This window comes from Heteronotia binoei, chromosome 4 (assembly GCF_032191835.1).
Source record: "Heteronotia binoei isolate CCM8104 ecotype False Entrance Well chromosome 4, APGP_CSIRO_Hbin_v1, whole genome shotgun sequence".
Lineage (NCBI taxonomy): Eukaryota > Metazoa > Chordata > Lepidosauria > Squamata > Gekkonidae > Heteronotia > Heteronotia binoei.
Genome location: NC_083226.1, coordinates 59,723,672 through 59,744,547, shown reverse-complemented (window position 1 = coordinate 59,744,547; position 20,876 = coordinate 59,723,672). Strand labels below are relative to the sequence as shown.

Genomic DNA, 20,876 nt, shown 5'->3' with positions numbered 1-20,876 from the left:
TCCAGTTCTCACAAAACCCTTAGACATGGGAAGTTTGACTCTCCCTGTTTTAGAAAATTACTACCTTGCAGCACAGTTAAGAAATATTGTTTATTATGCATTACCCCTCAGAGACAGAGCATGGGTACATATTGAACAGTCATATCTTCTCCCTGACCAATTATACGAAACTATCTGGAACTCTCCCAAAGAAAGACCGCACTATGTAACCTCTAATCCCTATCTTTCCCACACTTTGCAACTCTGGGATAAATACCTCCATATACTTGTACCTGGAGTATCTCCCATAGCCTCTTTTTTAGGCCAATCATGGTTCCCTGCTGGCAAGGATGTTCGTTCCTTCTTATCATGGAGAAAAAAATGTATCTTTAGATTGTTGCAAGTATGCCAAAATAATAAAATGCTCTCGCAAGATCAATTGGAAAGACGTTATAATTTTTCTTCACATTGGCTGCAATATAATCAAATTCATCACTTCTTGCATAATCCAAACATTATCTCTTCGGTGTGTACGCCTTTACACGCGTTTGAAAAAGCTTTGTCATTACACACACCCAAAGTAAAAGGTTTAATAGCTATAATTCACAAGGCACTTAGTTGTTCAAATTGGCAAAAGACTACAGCGATACAAAACGCATGGAACAAAGATTGCAAAAATACGCTTTCGGAAGAAAGTTGGGTCAATATTTGGGCATCAAAACTACTTCACACAGTATCTTTAAATCTGATACTATTGCAGTTTAAATTATATTCCAGACGGTACTGGACTCCTTTGCAATTGTACTATGCTAAGAAATCATCTAACCCATATTGTTGGAAAGGCTGTAAGCAAAGGGGTACATTAGTGCATTGTTGGTTGGAATGTACATGAATTCAACGTTTTTGGAAGCAGGTCATATCTATTATTGAAAAAATTGTACAGGTTAAGCTTCCTTTGACCCCAGAATCGATTCTGCTAAATAACTGGCCCAGCCAAAATATACCTAGCACTAGAAAAGAAATCACTTCTTTACTTCTTTTGGCAGCTAAACTGTTATTAGCTAAAATGTGAAATCTAAGGCAGTCCCCTCAATCCATAAATGGTACTCAACAATATGGGATATAGTCGTGATGGATAAAATAGCATCAAATTTAGTTAAAATGGATTCTTCTGGAAACAAGGAAGACACATTTCTAGAAAAATGGTTTGGTTTTTTTGAGTTTATACAATCTAATCAAATACCTGAGCTCAAAGTACCGCATAAGTACTTAGACTTTGCTTTCTATTAAGTGTATATAAGTCTATATATTTAACTGTATTCCTGCTTTTCTTTAACTAAATCAACTGTGCAATTGGTTTAATGTTGCCAACGAATGTAATCGTTCTAGTTCTATTTGTTTACTAGTTTGTACTGGTTATTGTCATTAATAAGCTTGTCATGTATGTATACAAACAAAGATCTTCCCTTTTAGGGGATCTGACATTATGTGGTGTAAGCAGCTTGAAACTTCCATCTCATAGCTTTGGATGTAACTAGAATATTAACTCAATAAAGCTTATTTTAATTTTTTTTAAAAAAAGAATTATGAGTTTAGGAAGGGAATTCAAAACAAATCAGCCAGTATCACAGTGCCCCTGTATAAATTGATGAAGTGGCCTCATTTGGAATACTGTGTGCAGTTCTGGTCACTGCACCTTAAAAAAATATTATAGCACTGGAAAAAGTGCAGAAAAGGGCTACTAGAATAATTCAAAAGTTGGAACACTTTCCCTATGAAGAAAGGTTAAACGCTTGGGCTCTTAACTTGCAGAAAGGTCAACTGAGGGGTGACATGATAGAGGTTTACAAGATTATGCATGGGATAGAGAAGGCAGAGAAAGAAGTACTTTTCTCCCTTTTTCACAATGAGAGAACTTGTGGACATTCAATGAAATTGCTGAGCAGTTGGGTTAAAACAAATAAAACGAAGTACTTCTTCACCTAGAGGGTGATTAACACATGGAATTCACTGCCACAGGAGGTGGCGGCGGCTACAGACATAGCCAGTTTCAAGAGGGGATTGGATAAACATATGGAACAGAGGTCCATCAGTGGCTATTAGCCACAGGGTATCATTGGAACTTTTTGTCTGGGGCAGTGATGTTTTGTATTCTTGGTGTGGGGGGGGGCACAGTGGGCGGGCTTCTAGTGTCCTGGCCCCACTGATGGACCTCCTGATGGTGCCTGATTTTCTAGCTACTATGTTGGACTGGATGGGCCATTGGTCTGATCCAACATGGCTTCTCTTATGTTCTTATTTATCAAAGGACTGTGGTTACAAAGAATAGTTGTACCTATAGGGTTGCAGAGACTGCTGTGCTTTCACACTTAAGAACTGAGTTTAGATTACTATGACTATTGTAATGCTGTTTATTTCTCTTGAGCTGAAATTTCTAGGCAGAGTTATGAGTCACTTCATTGTATAACATTAGTACCTTATGAATCAGGCTATGTCTAATAATGTATGTCTATAGTAACATAAAGGGAGTTTTTAGTATTCCAAACATTATTGTTTTTTCCCTAGAAAATGAAGTTTGTTGTATTGATACCTGAATACTATTAAATATATAAGTGTAAAATGCAGGACTTAACAATATAATATGACCACTTCTCATTAAAGCAACTTGTGATGGCACCAAATGAAAACATATTTCAAGCTGTGCATTTTGCTTTTGGATTGAAGTTCTTTCCATGATATTCTCAAAATGAAAGAGAGACAACTCTTTAGTTTTTTGTGCCTTCAAGTTAGCAAACACAGGTATTTTGCTTTTCTCACCAGAGATACTTTCCATGCCAATTTCAGGTTGTTCATTAAAATAACTTAAAATATATACCTGTAATTTAGATATAAAGTAATACCTATTTTTTCCTGGAATCCTTACTCTGTTCTGATTGGATCATCAGGTTTATATGATTCCTATGGTGCAGCCATCCCATAAAAAAGATAATATCTGGCTAGCTGAGTAATTTAGAGGAAAAATATCTCCTCTGATGTAGTCTTAACTATGTCCTCTGTTCCATTTACTGTGGTAGGAGGTCCAGTGCAGATTTATTGCCATGCCATAGTAGACCCCAGAGCTCATTTCATAGTTGGGGTAGAGGAAGAGCTGCCATCATTCCCTTTTATTCAGGAATTCTGTCAGGACTGTACTGCAGAGAACACTGTTCAGTTCAGAATCTGTAGTTTTGTTTGAGGAACTGAATAAAACAGTCTTGTGAAGTTTGTATTGTTTTTTGTTTTCTTCTTAAAGAGAAAGCCCACATATGAAGGGAACACCACACTATAAGGAAGAACAATGTGCCCCATCATTAAATTTAGAGAAGAAGCACATTTTGGATTTACAGGCATCTATAACCAGGTATGGTGAATCTGCTTTCAGCATCAAGCATGGCTAATTGTATGCTTGAGTGGTTTTTATGTCTCTTGAATAAAGTCTCCACATCAGTCTTCAAGTTTGTTTTATTATCTCCAAGTCAGTCAATACACACAACATAAAACCATGTCCTATAGCTGCAAGGTTCACTCCCTACTTCCTATCTTAACTTATATATAACCTTCTTAAAGGGTCATACACCACATCTCCCCCTTTGTCAGTTCATAACATAGTCCTTCATCCAAACAGGTGGTCGTCTTGTTCTTCTCGTCCTCTCTGTTGCTGCAGCTGGAGGTGCCTCTTGAGACGGTAATGGTTGTGGTACTAGTGTCTCTTGAGGTGTATCTAAGAGTTCCAGCTGATCCCTTGAATTAGCCCCTCACAAACAGGACCAGCTTCATTTTGAATTCGTGGTAACAAAGGAGAGTCGTCTAATTCAAAACTCCTTCCACTAGAATGTGCAGATACCAAATGAGACGCAAGCTATCTTTCAAACTTCTATTAAATCATTCAATCTCTCCATTAGCTTGCGGATAATAAACTGATGACCTCCTGTGTATAATATTTTGCTCCACAAGGAATGTTTCAAATTCCGCAGAAGTAAATTGGGTGCCATTATCAGAGATCAACTCCTTAGGGTCCCCTTCCCTACTGAAAACTACCGCCAAAAACTTAATCACAGCAGCTGACGTGGCCTGTGATGTAAATGCTATCTCCAGCCACTTACTGAAATAGTCTGTCAGTGTAATAGCATAGCGACATTCAAAAGGGGCAGTATCAAAAGGTCCCACAATGTCAATAGCAACTTTTTACCAAGCAGAATGTGGGAATGCGACCGGCTGTAATGGTGCGGGATGTGTAACCGCTGTCTTACCATGTAATTGGCAGGTGACACAAGCCTTAATGGCTGCCTCCATTTGTGAATCTATCCCAGGCCACCAATACAAATCACACAATCATTGTTTTGTGCATACAATTCCTTGATATGTATCATGAGCCAGAACTACAAATGTAGGTTTCAATTCTTCTGGGACAAGCAACCGATGTGTACCTCGTAAAATACAGCCATTTTGTAATGAGAGTTCATCACATACTCTAAAATAAGGCAACAGTTCTAACTCCATTCCCTTTTCCTTACTAGGCCATTTATTCATCAAAAACTCCCTGAACTGGGACTTCCGGGGGAGGAAAATGTCGAGCTGAGCTGCTTCTCATAACGGGAGCAGGCTGAAGCTTCTGTTCAGGGTAGTGGAAGGCAATTTAATGCCTACTGCCTACTTTTCTCAGTTAGAGATTAGTCCAAGATATGCACAAGAAACTTTGATGGATGACGATATGTTAAATGGATGATGATATGTTAAAATGGAATAAACTTAATTTGTCATTGCTGAGTAGAATAGCTGCAATTAAAATGAATATTCTACCAAGAATAATGTATTTGTTTCAAACTATTCCCATTGTGAAAGATAGTAAACAATTTGATAAAATGTCGAAGGAAAATTTCAGAATTTGTGTGGGCTGGGAAGAAACCAAGGATCAAAATGAAAATTTTGACATGCAAAAGAGAGAGGTGGATTTCAACTACCGAATTTAAAATTATATCAGGAAGCAGTTTGTTTAGTGTGGGTAAAAGAATGGATAACGCTGTTAAACAAAAAACTCTTAGTGCTGGAAGGTCACGGAAATAAATTTGGCTGGCACGCGTATTTGTATTATGGAAAAAGAAGATGGACTTTTTTTCTCTCACCATTACATAAGAAATAATTTGCTAAATATATGGATGCAATATAGGAAATATGGAGATGAGAGAAGACCGTTATGGATAGTGCCAGCTGAAGTAATAAAAATAACGGCTGAGATAGGTGAAGAAAAGTGGTTGTCATATAATCAATTATTAAAAATACAAAGTGGCAAAATAGAATTGAAAACTGCTGAAGAGGTGAATAATAAATATGATTGGTTCCAAATGCAACAAATAAAGAGCTTGGTGGAAAATGATATCAAAACTGAAGGAATAAGAAAAGAACAAACAGAAATGGAAAAAGTTCTGCTTGGAGACAATGAAAAATTAATTTCAAATATATATAAATTACTTTTTAAATGGTCTACAGAGGATGAAGTAGTGAAATCTCAAAAGATTAAATGGGCAATTAATGTAAATAAAGAAATACAAATGGAAACTTGGGAAGACTTGTGGAAGAATTCTATGAAGCTTTTGACGTGTCATAGTATTAAAGAGACCTGTTTTAAAATGATGTATAGATGGTATATGACTCCTAAAAAATTGGCAAAGATGAACAATAAGATGCTAGACAGATGTTGGAAATGTAAAAAACATGAAGGTTCTTTCTACCATATGTGGTGGACTTGTGAACGAGCAAAAAAGTATTGGCAGATGATTCAGCAAGAAATTTCTAAAATCTTGGGAAATGAATTCAAGGAGGTTGCAGAGACTTTTCTGTTGGGATTACAAATGGAAAAATTTCCACAAGAAGCTAGAACTGTAATTTGGTACTTGCTTTCAGCTGCTAGGACATTATATGCGCAGTTATGAAAGAAAGAAAAAATACCAGAGAAATGGGATTGGATTATAAAAGTTATGACATGGAGTGAAATGGACAAATTAACAAGAATATTAGGAGACTATGATTTAGAAGTTTTTAAGACGGAGTGGAAAAAGTTTAGAAGATATGTAGAAAAAGAGTGGAAAATAAAAGGACATTGGACAATTTTTGATAATGATTAAGTTTAAAAAAATATATAAATTTTTGTTTTGATAGTTAAGGGTACCTTTAAATATTTGCATTTTAAGTAAATAACACCCGGGGGGGGGTCAAGTAATGGGGGGAGGGGTGGGTAGAAAGTAATATATGGGGTAGATAAAAAAAGTTATTAAAGATGTAAGAAATAGATTTATTACCATATGTTACCAATATAATTGTTTTAAGTTACAAAAAACCCCCAAAACCCTGAACTGGTCATGCCAAGCATGTAGCTTGAAATTTCTCTTGTGTGACTGCAATTGGAATGCCTGAAAGCAGTGCAACTATTTCTACATCCTCTTCTGGCAATGCATCCAAGGATGGCAAGGAAAGCCGCGACAATCAGCTGTTACATTTTCTGCTCCTGGTTTATATTCTATTTCATAACTAAAACAAAGCAGTCGTGCTGACCACCTAGCAATTCAATTTCCTGCTCTTCCCAATCCTTTTCATGTCAACAGTGTTATCAGGGGGCTATGGTCAATGCGTAATTTAAACTGATGACCCCACAGATAAGTTCTCCACTTTTCTGTGGCCCAAACACATGCAAGAGCCTCCTTTTCGACCACAGAATACTTTCTTTCAGCCTCAGTCAGTGTTCTTGAAAACTGTCTTTTCTACCCTGCCTTTGTGGAGCTGAGTCAAAACAGCTCCCAGGCCATATTCAGAAGCATCAGTTGTTACAATTATAGGCAGAGATGGATCAAACAACACCAAAGCCGGGCTACGAATGATCAAATCTTTTACAGTCTCAAAACTAGCCTGAGCTGCAGATGACCATATCAAGGCTGTACTTCCATGCAACAGTTCTCTCAATGACTCAGTAACTGAAGCATAATTAGGGATAAACTTTGCATACCATGAAGTCAGCCCCAAAAAAGAACGCAACTTTTGTAGATCAGTTGGAGGTGGTGCCTGCATAATTCCTTCAACATCATCTACATCAGGTTTCAACCCCTCTGCTGAAACACTATGTCCCAAAAAAGGAAGTTCCACCTGCCTAAGTTTACATTTCTCCATATTAAGTTCCAGCCCAGCCGAACTTAATACGTCTTAATACTGACTGTAAATTTCATGTTCTTCTGGTGTCTTTCCAAATACAATATATCATCTAAATAGCACTGCACCCCATTCTGCCCCTTAAGTATTAAAGACATCATCTTTTGAAAAGCAGCAGGGGCCGAAGCGAATCCATATGGAACACGCTTAAATCTAAACAACCCATCATGTGTAATAAATGCTGTAAGATCTCTACTTTCTTTATACAACATAGCTTGGTGGTATGCTCTCTGCAAATCCAAGGTGGAAAACATCTTAGCTCCTGCCAATTCAGAGGCAGTGGATGACTATCAATCACCACAGCCTTATTAGGTTCTCGCAGATCTACACAAAGACGTATACTTCCGTCTTTCTTTCTTACCACCACTATGGGTGAGACCCATTCTAATGAGTCCACCTCCTCAATAATATCCTTCTCCATCAATTTCTTAAGCTCTTCTGACACAGCATCTCTCACAGCAAATGGCAATCGTCGTGACTTCTATTGCACAGTGATCAAATTAGACCTCACTTTTACTTTATGGACAAATCCCTTTGCACACCCGATCTCTTGTGCCAAGGTATCCCCACTTACAGAGGTATTCCCACTCTGTATAGACTCAGCCTCCAGTTTTGGGGCCACAACACAGCCATCCACTACCATCAGCTTTAATGCAGCAAACAAGTCCCTGCCAAGAATAGGGGTACCATTAGGCTCAACATAAAATTCTTGCACCGCAATTCACTTCAGCAGATAGGCAACCACATAAAGGTATTTGGTTCTTTAAATAACAAACCAGTCGTAATTTTGGTTCCACTAATGGTACATTCCCAAAATATTGCAAATACAATGCCTCAGATAGTATAGAGACTGCTGACCCAGTGTCTAACATCAACTCAATTTCATGACTCTCCCCCAAGGGACTAACAGTTATCTTAACAGTACACATAATTCTTTTTGCCTCAGAGATACTTCTATTCCCATTCACGTTCAAAACATTTACATCAGGTACTTGGATTGCATGCACCTGATGATTGTTCTGGCGGCTATAACAAGTCTTTTAAAAAGTCCAAATTTTTTGCGATGACTACATTGTACTCCTTTTGTTACTAATTGCAAGCAGGTAATTGTCAAACATGTGGATCCATGAGGTAAAAATAATTGGAGGCTCACCTGGATTTTGCAAAAAAGGTACCGTTGGATTCAGAGGCAAAAATGCCATGCCTCTTTCATCGCCAATTTGTTATGTCTCTTGAATAAAGCCTCCACGTCAGTCTTCAAGTTTGTTGTATTATCTCCAAGTCAGTCAATACACACAACATAAAACCATGTCCTACAGCTGCAAGGTTCACTCCCTACTTCCTATCTTAACTTATATATAACCCTCTTAAAGGAACATACACCACAGTGGTAGCAATAATCCAGGAAATCACAGGTGGACCATTTAAGGCATGGTTATGCGATGTCAAGCACTGAATTCATGTCACATCCAGGGAATGCTTCTATCTGTTCGAGTTTGGTTCTAGTTAGAGTGTCAGAATAATGTTTTATGGTTTCTTCTCTATACTTAATCAGCCACTACGAAAGTGACCTAATAGAATTTGTGAAGATGCACTCATAGGTGCCAGTGTTCTTCTCTTCTTCATCAGAAACTCAAATTTACTTACTGCTTGTTTTCTGTGATTAACAGGGTCCTTAACTTTTATTTTTGCTCAAAAAATACTATATCCTGTTTGGGAAATTCCCCAAACCTCAGTTAAAGAAGGAATGAAAAATCAAAGATTGAGTTATAAGCAATACTTCTAGGACAAGACACCTGAATAAAATTAAATAATTTTTGTTTGATTTTCACTGTCTGTAGTACCTACTGTGCCTTTCTTGTAGTTTACAGACCATGCTGGAAGATCTACTTGTTGCTACTGTTGATGGTCTGCTTCATCTAATTCATTGGGATGGTGTGATAAATGGAAGGAAAGCCATAAATCTCTGTACAGTACCATTTTCTGTGGATCTACATTCTTCTAGAGGTATTTTTTTATTTATCTCTTGTTATTTATAAAGAGGGATATACTTTAGAAGGGAGCCTACCTTTTCTGTAAAAGTAGAGCTAATGAAGGCCAGGAAGACAGTTCAAAATATGGCAATCAAAAATGTTAATTGCTTTATTACTAGGTTCATTTTTGGGATTTGAGGATGTTCACATCAGAGATATGGAATACTGTGCTACGCTTGATGGGTTTGCTGTTGTTTTTAGTGATGGCAGAGTTGGTTTTATTACACCAATGTCAAGTGGATTCACAGCAGAGGTATGATTTCTTTATACTGCTCTAGCACATCATTAGTTGGTTGCTCAAATTTTATAGGCTAATTAAATACTTCTTCTGCCTTATTCTTTTATTAAGTTATGACTGAGAAACTGTGGAATTCATTCAGCCAAGGTGGTTTAGTGAAGAAATGTATAGAAGCAAGAACCTCGAACTAAATGATTTATTTTCATACTTTGTTGCTGTTCTTTCTGTAGCTTTTTAAATATTCATTGATGTTAAATCTAACTGAATTGAACATTACTACAAGAAAAATACTTCATAAGCAATACTAAGCATAAATACAAAGTGCTTTTTGTTGTACAGATGCAATATGTATAATTAAGACTACAGCATTCATATTCTTGCTCTCTAACATTTTCTGTGATCTGCCCAAATTTAATTTATATGCTGCCTTCACATTTTGTATCATATGGGTTAATTATTCTTTTAAAAATATTCACATATTGAGCTTAAAATATATTCTTCAGGCACTATGCAGGCACATTTTGAACTTTTTTCGTACTTTTCTGGGTTCTTTTATTTCTGGTTATTCTGAGCTATGTTTGTTTACATTTCTATGCTAGCTGTTCTGCAGAATGCCTGTATATTGGTTTCTGGGCAGTCTCCCAAATCTACTTAACTTCAGTGGAGTTGCTGCATTATGAATGGCTGAGATCATGAAAAAATTATAAACATCAAGTCTTGTCAATATTTGCTTATTAAAACCTATGTTTTAAAATACAGATTGGAAATTAATTTTACTGTTTTGTTGAGCTGAATAGTAATGTACTTACCACCTTATTTCCAAAGACCTGCATTTAGATAGGAGAAATCTGACATTTAATACTTCCCTCTGTGTGAAAGTATTTTGTTAGCAGCACCCTTAAGGAAAAGATGGTTTCCTTAAGGAAAACTTTAATGTGTAAAAGATTGCTAAATCCAGTGAAATTTGGTATGCTGTAGGTTAAGACAAATTTTTATTTATTTCTGAGCATCCTATAAAGATGCTAAAAGCAGTTCAGATGAAAAAGATAAAATGCAAAATGAAAGCATCATTTACAATATTTCACATTTGTATAGCTGGAGTCCAAGTGTGTTTGAGGACAAGTAGTTTAAGTTGCCCTTTTGAAAAGATGCCTCTGGGTTTGGGAGTGGCATTCTACAAGGGATACAAAGGGCTGCCATCAGCAGAAAATGTTGCCTTTCCTTCACATGCAAGCAGATGTGCTTGCCCTTTGGGGAATGGGGTTGGGAGAGAGGTACAAGGAACAATACTGCTGCTTTTTGAAATATAGATAAACAATGACATGAACAATTTGAATAAGGAAAATTGGTTGTTGGAAACTTAATTGAAAGGTCCTTCCATATAACAGTGCTTGTGTCTTATGAACGTAAATTTAAGTATAAGTTTGCAATATGTTGGCTGTGTCTGGAGTATGTTCTGTTCCAGACAAAACAAGTTTCTTTACATAAAATCTTTTATAATGTGTCTCACAGCAGCTCCATGGTGTTTGGGCACAGGATGTTCTGGATGGAACCTGTGTGGCTGTAAACAACAAATACCAGTTAATGGCATTTGGAAGTGCAAAGTAAGTTATCTGCCTCAACTGTAAACCCAAAGGGAATGAACATTGATATCCCTTTATTTGCCTTTTAGCAAAGTGTTACTTGGGGGAAAAAAATTCTGAAACTCTGTTTAGGAGTAGTCCTGTTGAAATATTTTAAACTTGTTTAAAGAAAAATATAAAATATGTGTTATCTTGGGAAAAGGTATTTATTAATTAAATAAAGCATTTTGCAGATCACATTGTAGGCTGGGGGAAAATTCATCTATGATTTGTCTACTGAAGAAAACGTGGCCACCATGGCAAAGTAATCATTTAAATTCCCAACACAGGTGTGCTGTCTAAACGTTTTAAGTATCAATAACCTAGAACTTAATTGTCATTACCAAAAAGTATAGCATGTTGTTAAATATCTGTTTATCTTCATTTTATTAGTGGTCCATTTGCTAGGGTACCATGTCCTTCCAGTGCTATTTTTGGAAACTATTTCAATTAAACTTAGAATTTTGTCCTGGATATTACCTGCCCAAGATTAATATGTGGCTGCCCCTGAAGTATATGGAGATCTCTCAGGCTACTTTGTATGGTGATTTGTCCTTTTCTCTTTGTGCTCCCCTTCTCCTATCCCTTATTGAGAAAAACATATATATTTTTTAAAAAGCCTGTCATAAGTGTTACATATTTTTGAGATTTGTAGATATTTCCTTCCTCATTTGGTAATTCGGATGCTTGAATTGCACTATTAGGATTCATAGCTTAGTACTGTATATTAGTATCTGACTGGCAGATAAATGATCTTTTAGTGTAAGGGTGGGGAACCTTTTTTCTGCCAAGGTCCATATGAATATTTATAACATCATTCGTAGGCCATAAAAATTATCAACTTAAAAAACAGTGCTCCGCTGAGGGAGAATGATTCAGGCCAGCAAAATTAATGCAAATAATTGTTTTTCTATTGAAGTCATGTGGGGAGAACCTAATCTGGAATGCACACACACACACACCATGCCCGCCGCCCTAGGCAAATGCCCAGGTCCAGGGCTTTTTTGTAGGAAAAGTCCAGCAGGAACTCAGTAGCATATTAGACCACATCCCCTAATATTACCGTATTAGGTCACATACTCATTAGCATATTAGGCCACACTATCTGGGATAATCAAGTGCAAAATGAACTGTGACAGTAACTTTTCCTGGCCCTGCAGCAATTCTGGCCGGTCAGCCATGCCCCAGGGAGGCTGCCACACCGTACATCTGGGTCCTGTGATCCCTGCCTGGCCCTGGGGAGACTGCTGCATAGTGTGGCTGGGTCCCATGGTCCTCACTGGCCAGCTAGGCCCCGGGGAGGCTGCCACATGGCTCGGTTCGGTCCAGCAATCCCATATCTGTTCTGTATGTCCTTTACAATATTCTAAAGTTCCAGTCATTATAGGGTTAACACTGTGCCTGATTCCCATAACGAATTTGGGGGGCAACATGTTAGGATTAAATGGGACGACCAAAAGAAGAAATATATGCAGGAGTTTCTTGAGCAAGAGCACATATCTAAATTAGCAAATGACATCAGGCTTTTGGAGGAGGGGGGAGAGATCATCAAATTATATGAGGATCTCATTCGGCATCTCCAATCCCCATTAGAAGGGCAAATATCTAGTTCAGTAAGGAGGGGAGGGAAGAACAATGGTTGGTTTGATAAGGAATGCTTGATGGCAAAGAAGGAGCTTAGTAAAATCTATTTAAAATATAGGGCGGATCCAGAGGCAGTTAACAGAGAACAATTAAAACAACAGAAATCTAGATATAAAAAGTTAATTGTCAGGAAGAAGAAAGAGGCAAAAGAATTGGCATGGTTACAGCTGGGACAGGCCGTCAAATTCAAAAATCCGTCATTATTCTGGAAGTTGGTAAATAGCGGTTCAGGTAGACTCTCTTCACAGGTTACTAATACCATTCTTCCAGAAGTATGGGAGAACTATTATATGGCACTGTACGGAACATCAGATGAGGTGGTTTCCCCCCCGGAGGATTGTCAGGAACTGCTGGAGTGGCCTCCGGTTGAGCCTTCAGAAATAAAATCTTTAATTGGAGCCCTGAAGCCTAATAAAGCACCAGGACTTGACTTAATCCCGGCCGAATTAATTAAAGAAAATACTGACTGGTGGGCTCCAGTACTTGCCAAATTATTCACTGAAATAGACAGGACAGCGAGGGTACCTTCGGGCTGGGATACTGGAATTATTGTACCTATTCATAAGAAAGGAGACAGAAATGACCCAAATAACTATAGACCCATCAGTCTTTTAAGTATCCTAAGCAAGTTATACGCCAGCCATCTTAAAGAGAAACTGTGGGAGTGGATTGAGTGTAATAACATCCTGAGAGAAGAACAGGCTGGGTTTAGACCGGGTTGTTCCACTCTGGATCATTGTGTAGTATTGGACCATCTTATTTCCAAATATTCCTCTAACAGCACCTCTGCCCTATACGCTGCCTTTATAGACTTTAAATCTGCCTTTGATATGGTTCAGAGGGACATACTGTGGGAAAAATTGAGAGGGATGGGAATTGATCAGAGGCTACTGGCATTGATAAAAGCATTATATAGGAACACCAAGATCAGGACAAGGATAAATCCGAAGGGACTTCTCACGAAAGCCATCAAAGTAGGGAAGGGAGTTAAGCAAGGTTGCATCTTGGCGCCACTTTTGTTCAACCTCTTTATAAACGATCTGGGGGAACATTTAAGTGGTCCAGAGGTGCATGCTCCAAAGATTGCAGATAGGCATATCCCGCTCCTGCTATATGCAGATGATGCAGTGCTGGTCTCTAGGACCCCAATTGGGCTAAAGAGAGCAATGAAAATTCTTGTGCTTTACTGCCAAGCTAATCAGGTTGAAATAAATTATTCAAAATCTAAAATTTTAGCCTTTGCAAATAGACCCAAGGTACATCATTGGAAGATAAACGATAGGGCTATTGAACAGACACGCTGCTTTAAGTACCTAGGGGTAGTCTTTCAGGCCTCAGGGGCCAGGAAGGCACATGTGGAATATGTTACAACAAATGCAGCAAAAAGTTCAGGAGCCATAGAGAAATTCTATTGGACCTCCGGGGGGCAGAACGTGGCGGCTGCGGTTAAGGTCTTTAAGGCCAAGGCCCTCGCTCAAATTCTATATGGGGCACCCTTGAGTATAACACCATATCAGCATCTCTGGTATTTAGCGGAGAAAGTGCAATCAAAGTTCCTTAGGCACATACTACAAGTCCCTCCATGTGCTCCCAACTCATTTATCAGAGTAGAAACAGGTATGGTCACTGTGAAAGCAAGACTGTGGATTGCTGCTATTCTTTACTGGTATAAACTAATGACTCAGCCCACCAGTTTGGCGGGGCTGATAGCAAGACTCGTTTGTGCCACCGTGGATTAGAGAAACAGAGTCCAAGTTGGGTTATTATGGACTATCTAAACAATATTTGCTCAACATGGAGTACAATCTGGTTAAACCTTTTCTTAAACAGAGAATCTTGGATGTCGAAAGACAGCATGATTTGAATCAGCTTAAAGGTTATTTACCAGGAATAGAGGAACTACATAAAATAACACTAATGCCATACTTGCTTAATCTTGACAAAGTTGAGTATAGGAGAGCATTTACCCTTCTCAGACTTGATATGTTACCGTCAGCCATTATGGAAGGCAGATACACAGGACAACCATATGAGGAGAGATTGTGTATTTGTGGGGACAAGAAACCGGAAGACAGGGAACATGTATTATTCCAATGTAAATTATATCAGTGTATTAGGGCCGACTATATACTCCCGATCTGTTCCAGTGTCCCTGGAGAAAATAGAGGGAAACTTGATGCAAGGACTGAGATTGGGTTCATAGTAGGATATCCCTCAGTGGGAAAAGGCTACAGAGTCTATGATCCAAAGCTGAATAAGACCAAACATTGTAATGTTGTGTTTGTGGATGACAGTGATTTGCCTAGAGCACCCTGTGTACCTGAATCTGATCCTGAGGTTACTGATGATGCTTCTGAAGATTGGTATAGTTGGTTACCTGTAGTGACCACCAGTGAGCCGGCAGGTCTACCTTCTGAACCAGAAGGGGAAATGGGGACAGCACCGCAGGAAGCAACAGAACCTCCTCTCATTTTAAGATAATCAGAAAGGAGCACAAAAGGGCAACCACCACAAAAATATGGATACTGTGATACTGTGTGATCTATAGGGACTGTGAAACCTAAAGAGGAACCCAAGAATTGGAAACAAGTGTGTGATTTACCTAATGCTTTTTCATGTTAAATGCCTCTCAGTGATTATTTGATTCAATGATCCATCGCACTGTTTGAGATAAACAAATAGAATTTCAAATAGAATTCCCTAACAAGCCAGGCCCCAGGGAGGCTGCCACACCGTACATCTGGTTCCTGTGATCCCTGCCTGGCCCTGGGGAGGCTGCTACACAGTGTGGTTGGGCCTCACGATCCTCACTGGCCAGCTAGGCTCCAGGGAGGTTGCCACATGGCTTTGTTCGGTCCAGCAATCCTCAAGGGCCACACCAAGTGACCTCAAGGCCGTATACAGCCCTCAGGACGGAGGTTCCCCACCCCTCGGTTAGTGCATTATGCACATTATGGAAGACTTAGAGATGCGGCAACAAAATTGTAGGCTGATACAATTGAGCAATGTTTTAGCAACTTGCTAAGTATATAGTTAAAGATGCCTAACCCCCCACTCTCTATTATGAGCACAGCTGAGTGACTTTCAGTCCTATCCTAGAACCCTGATGGCATTTGTCAGTATCCTGTGCTTTCTTCATGGAGAAGAAATAACTGACAAATTCCCCTTGGCCAGGCCACAGAAAGCATAACGAAAGCAGGCTAGTCAGAAATGCTAGTGCCCCCACAACAGGAAGACGGGACAAAACACTGACATACCTTTTCCTAATGTTGGGATGCCTCTACTCATACATGGAATACACCAAGAAACCACCTTTTCCTGGAAGGAGCTCTGTGGTGTGACTAGCTAGTACCTTGGCATGAACATACCTTAGCAAGCTCTGCAGATGAGGATTCAGGGCCTCATATGTGGCCAAGTTCCCTTTTGGCAGGCAAAGGGAATACAGGCACCGGAACACACAGTTGTGCATTCATAATAGGCATTTCTTTCATCTTCCTGGGGAAAGGCACCCATGAGACAAATAAAAGCAATGGTTCTGTGCTCTGCAATAGGAGATGCTGGCTAGAAGGCAAGTCTCATCTTTTGCCCAGCAGTAGCAAAACAGCAGGGAGAGCTTGGATTAGAACCAGGCCCTTAGCTAGAAAAGTTTGCGTGGAGGGGCCCAGGAGCTGAAAAATGTGGCGGGGAGGGGGCCGTGGGTGTTGCTCTCTCACTCTCCCGCTTTCTGTCTCTCTGTCGCTGTCTCACTGTCTCTCTCTCTCTTACGCTGCCGTTCTCTCTCGTCCCTGTCTTTCACGTTGCCATTCTCTCTCGCTCTGCTGCTTTCTCGCCCTGTCTTTCGCACTGCTGTTCTTGTTCTCTCTCTCTCTCTGTCTCACACACACACACACACACACACATGAAACAGATTTTATTAATTATGATCCCTGCCATAAAACCATCTTTTGAACTGTATAAGGGCTACATATTAAACAAGTAACTTAGACTAAAGCGGGAACAGGGTGATTTTTTTGGAGAAATGCATACATTCTAATTTTTGGTATGTAGCAGGAGAATTATGCTATATATTGATGTTAGTGGTGGTACTGACTACAGTGTGGCAATGACTTGCAGGGTTATGCTGTGCTTTTACGTTGTACTCTTGGAGGCATTCCTTATGAAGATGCTGTCTAAGTCTGTAGATGCGGTGAAATTATATGCGAAATGCCCACGGAATGAACAGAAGAAATGGACAGATAAAAATCTCTGTTCCTTTGGAAAATAAATGGAGAAAACAGTGAAATTCAGCTGTTCTCTAATATTTGTTTTTATTTTCAAGATTCATGCCCTGCTTTCTTACTAGCATTTAGAACTTCATGTTGGCTTAACAATTTTTAATTAGAATGTCCTCTTCCCTGAATGATGTTAATGGAAGTTCTTATAGCTGGGCCAGTAGTACAGCATATGGCAATGCCTGACTTAGGGGAGCAGGATACCTTAAGAACATAAGAGCTGCAGGGTATTAGAGACCATGCCCACACAGTTTTTCCGGAAGATAAGCTTGATGCTCTGCTCTATTGCACTTGCTCTATAAACACTGAGTCCCAAACGAAATACCTACGCTATCAAACTGATTAGTGGAGATAATCTACAGCATGAACTTCAGCAGATCAATATAGATTTGAGGTTGCTGTCTTTGATCAAAGCAGGTCTACCATGATTAGTCATTTCCCTTTTATTCTTGTTTGGTTTTCAGACTGAATAAAATGTCCAGAGGTTTTCAGATCTTAATCTGGAAATGTTTGTAGAATTTTTAAAACCCTTTTTACACTAAAAAACAATGTTTGTTTCAACTGATGCCAAGAGAAATAATTTGTGAATTTATGTGGATTAATTCTGAATTTAGAGTGCCATGGTTATTTTTTTACTCTAATTTAAAAAATAAAAATATGTGTTCTTTTTTTTTTTTAATCCACCCTCTTCTCCTCCCCCCTTCCAGTCCTTTCATTACCTCTTATAATTTTTAATTGTCTAAGGCTCTGTTCAGACCTACAACTGAAATGAATTTGAAGGACTAGGAACAAGTGAGCTAGTATGCGCCCTCCTATCTTGTAAGCTTAGTTACCTTTGCCCTCCTTTGAGCATATGTTGCCATGCTGAGTTATTTGCTTGAGCCTAAACTCCTTCCGATGTCTCCAGTCCATCTCCTTGCCCTGTCCAAGATCCATAAAACTCTCAGCAGAATTGTGGTCATTCTGGATGGCCAGGGTCATCCTCGTATAAAAACAGCCAAATAATCTCAAGACTGTTTGTTTGAATACTGGTAACATGACAGGCAGGGCTGGGAGGAGGGTTGAAAGCTCCTGAAGGCTTTTAAAATAAGTTTGGTTTTGTTTGTTTTTTAGAAAATGGAAATGGCATTAAAATGTAACGGGCAAAGAATATTTAAAAGGGTAAAATGTATAAAAACTAAGACTACATGTGTTTTTCGTAAGTTTGGCTAGGATAAGCTTTGTGTTTCTAGCCTATTTGGATTGAATAAACTTGGTGCACATGAACTTGTATATGTTGGAGGGAGCATGAACTTGCCCAGTCTTGCATAAAAAAAGAAAATATTAAGTGTTCACAAATGACATATTCTTTTCCAGTGGTTCAGTGCAAGTTTATACAATAGATAATACCACTGGGGCCATGCAGCTGTCTCATAAACTGGAGCTAACACCCAAGCAGTATCCTGGTGAGTTCTATCACATTAAGATTGATACTGAATTTTTAATTTTTCAAAAACATGCCTTGTTTTGATTGATTGTCCTTTTCATCCCATCATTTCCTTTTGCTTACTGAATCCCCCCTATTCAGAGCATGATAGTATGAGACATGAGGGAGGGCTTTCACAGTCAACAGTTTAGCAAATGAAGAGTAGACTAAAAAGGTGCAAGGACCAGTCGTTTCTGACTCTGGGGTGACGTTGCATCACGACGTTTTCATGGCAGACTTTTTATGGGGTGGTTTGCCATTGCCTTTCCCAGTCATCTACATTTTACACCCAGCAAGCTGGGAACTCGTTTTACTGACCTCGGGAGGATGGAAGGCTGAGTCAACCTTGAGCTGGCTACTTGAACCCAGCTTCCGCTAGGATCAAACTCGGGTAGTGAGCAGAGCTTGGACTGCAGTACTGCAGCTTACTACGCAGTTCCTTAATTTTTGTTACTGCAGTTATTAATTGCTATTCCAGTATTTTTTTAGCTCTAGCAGCTAAGCACTGCTATTAAATATAAAATACCCTTTAAAATTAATGTAGAAAGCTTAGGGAAAGATCCAGTCCATTGGTAGCGCAAAACTAGTGCACAATTGAGTGTCTGCCTCTCTCAGGCCCTGGTTTAAATTGTATGGGGATATGTATCTGAAGGAAACTTGAGGGTATTAGGGTGAATGGTAGGTTTGTCCTTTTCATCCCATCATTTCCTTTTGCTTACTGAATCCCCCCTATTCAGAGCATGATAGTATGAGACATGAGGGAGGGCTTTCACAGATCTTCTGTATACCTTCATAGCTCTTTGTACTATTTGTACAAACAGTACAAATAAGTGGAAGAAAGTCAGGCTGTGTTGAATAGTGGACTGGGCAGTGCCTCTTGTGTATTGACCATTCAATATGCAAATTATGCCCATCTTTAATAGGCTTCCAAAAGCCTGTATGTACTTTTCAATATGTTTATGCACAAATTTTTCTATTTTTCATAGATATTTGGAACAAAACAGGAGCGGTTAGATTAATCAAATGGTCACCTGACAACTGTGTTGTTATGGTGACCTGGGAATATGGTGGACTTTCTTTATGGAGTGTGTTTGGTGCCCAGCTGATCTGTACTTTGGGGGGAGATTTTGCGTAAGTATTTTAAAGCATTATTCTGACTGGCCCATCTTTTGCTACTGAGCTTTTGGAGAGCAAGTTTGGTGTAGTGGTTAAGTGTGTTGACTCTTATCTGGGAGAACCAGGTTTGATTCCCCATTCCTCCACTTGCACCTGCTGGAATGGCCTTGGGTTAGCCATGGCTTTCGCAAGAGTTGTCCTTGAAAGGGCAGCTGCTATGAGAGCCCTCTCAGCCCCACCCACTTCACAGGGTGTCTGTTGTGGGGGGGGGGAGATATAGGAAATTGTAAGCTACTCTGAGTCTCTGATTCGGAGAGAAGACGAGATATAAATCCAATTCTTCTTTTTTAAAACATGTATTAATCTCAGAATTCCTTCTTATCCCTAATGCGTATCTGCCTATACAGTAATAGCAGGTGATTTTTTAAAACTTTAAATGATCTAGTGTTTAATAAAAATGTGCTGTGTTTTTATTTGTAGTTATCAGTCTGATGGTACCAAAAAAGACCCTCTAAAGATCAGTTCTATGGTAAGCACAATTCAGTGAACAACAGCGAACTACAGTAAAATCAGTTACTGAATTTTATTTAGGGAAATTATATAAGGCCACTCTTCTAGTACATTAAAAAGGAATGATTTCTCCACTATATTCCCCGTTATTGTGGCATCTTTTCCCCTGCTTAATTTAGACATTTTCAGGATTATTCTTTTTATATAATTTAATCAAGAAAAATCATTTGAAGTCATTGAAACTTGCTAAAACTGTTATGCTCCAAATCTTTGAAGATAGTTCATATGACTTCATTTTGAAGTTGTTTTATCCAGCCAAGGTAGAATATGATGAGATGGTTGAAGAGAGGTGATAGTGGGGAGAAGTCCATCCGTTTTATCTGGGTGCTGCTTGATGTATTGGAAAGGACTAACTGGTGTATTACAGCCTCATCTACTGGGGCTAGCTTGTGTGTGCTCACTCCAGGGTATTGCGATAATCAGAAGAAAGGGCCGAACAGCAGTGGAGGAAAGGAGGAGAAGGTGGCTTTTCAGACATTAAGCAGGTGTTGTACATTTTAAACAAACCCCGGTTACCCATGATGTATGAATACAGTTGTCCAGGTTCACTAGAGTTAGTCCCTCCACAAGCTATGATTCTAAACAACAGTTTAATCTGGGTTCACAATCCTGGTTGGTGGGGGAACTAACTTTGGTTAACCAGGGTGATACATTTGTATATTTCAGGTAAATGAGGTTTGTTTGAAACTAGGGTTCTGTCAT

General features: G+C 39.0%; 1 protein-coding gene across 1 annotated transcript in view; it reads left to right on the top strand.

Annotated features, from left to right (window-relative positions):
- Nucleotides 1–20,876, top strand: part of RIC1 (RIC1 homolog, RAB6A GEF complex partner 1) — a 102,202-nt gene that overhangs the window by 40,968 nt on the left and 40,358 nt on the right. The window contains exons 4-10 of the mRNA XM_060237370.1: nucleotides 3,272–3,379; nucleotides 9,080–9,222; nucleotides 9,368–9,501; nucleotides 10,999–11,090; nucleotides 18,380–18,468; nucleotides 19,475–19,619; nucleotides 20,085–20,133. Coding sequence (XP_060093353.1) covers nucleotides 3,272–3,379; nucleotides 9,080–9,222; nucleotides 9,368–9,501; nucleotides 10,999–11,090; nucleotides 18,380–18,468; nucleotides 19,475–19,619; nucleotides 20,085–20,133 — 760 coding nt within the window. The remainder of the gene's footprint in view (nucleotides 1–3,271; nucleotides 3,380–9,079; nucleotides 9,223–9,367; nucleotides 9,502–10,998; nucleotides 11,091–18,379; nucleotides 18,469–19,474; nucleotides 19,620–20,084; nucleotides 20,134–20,876) is intronic.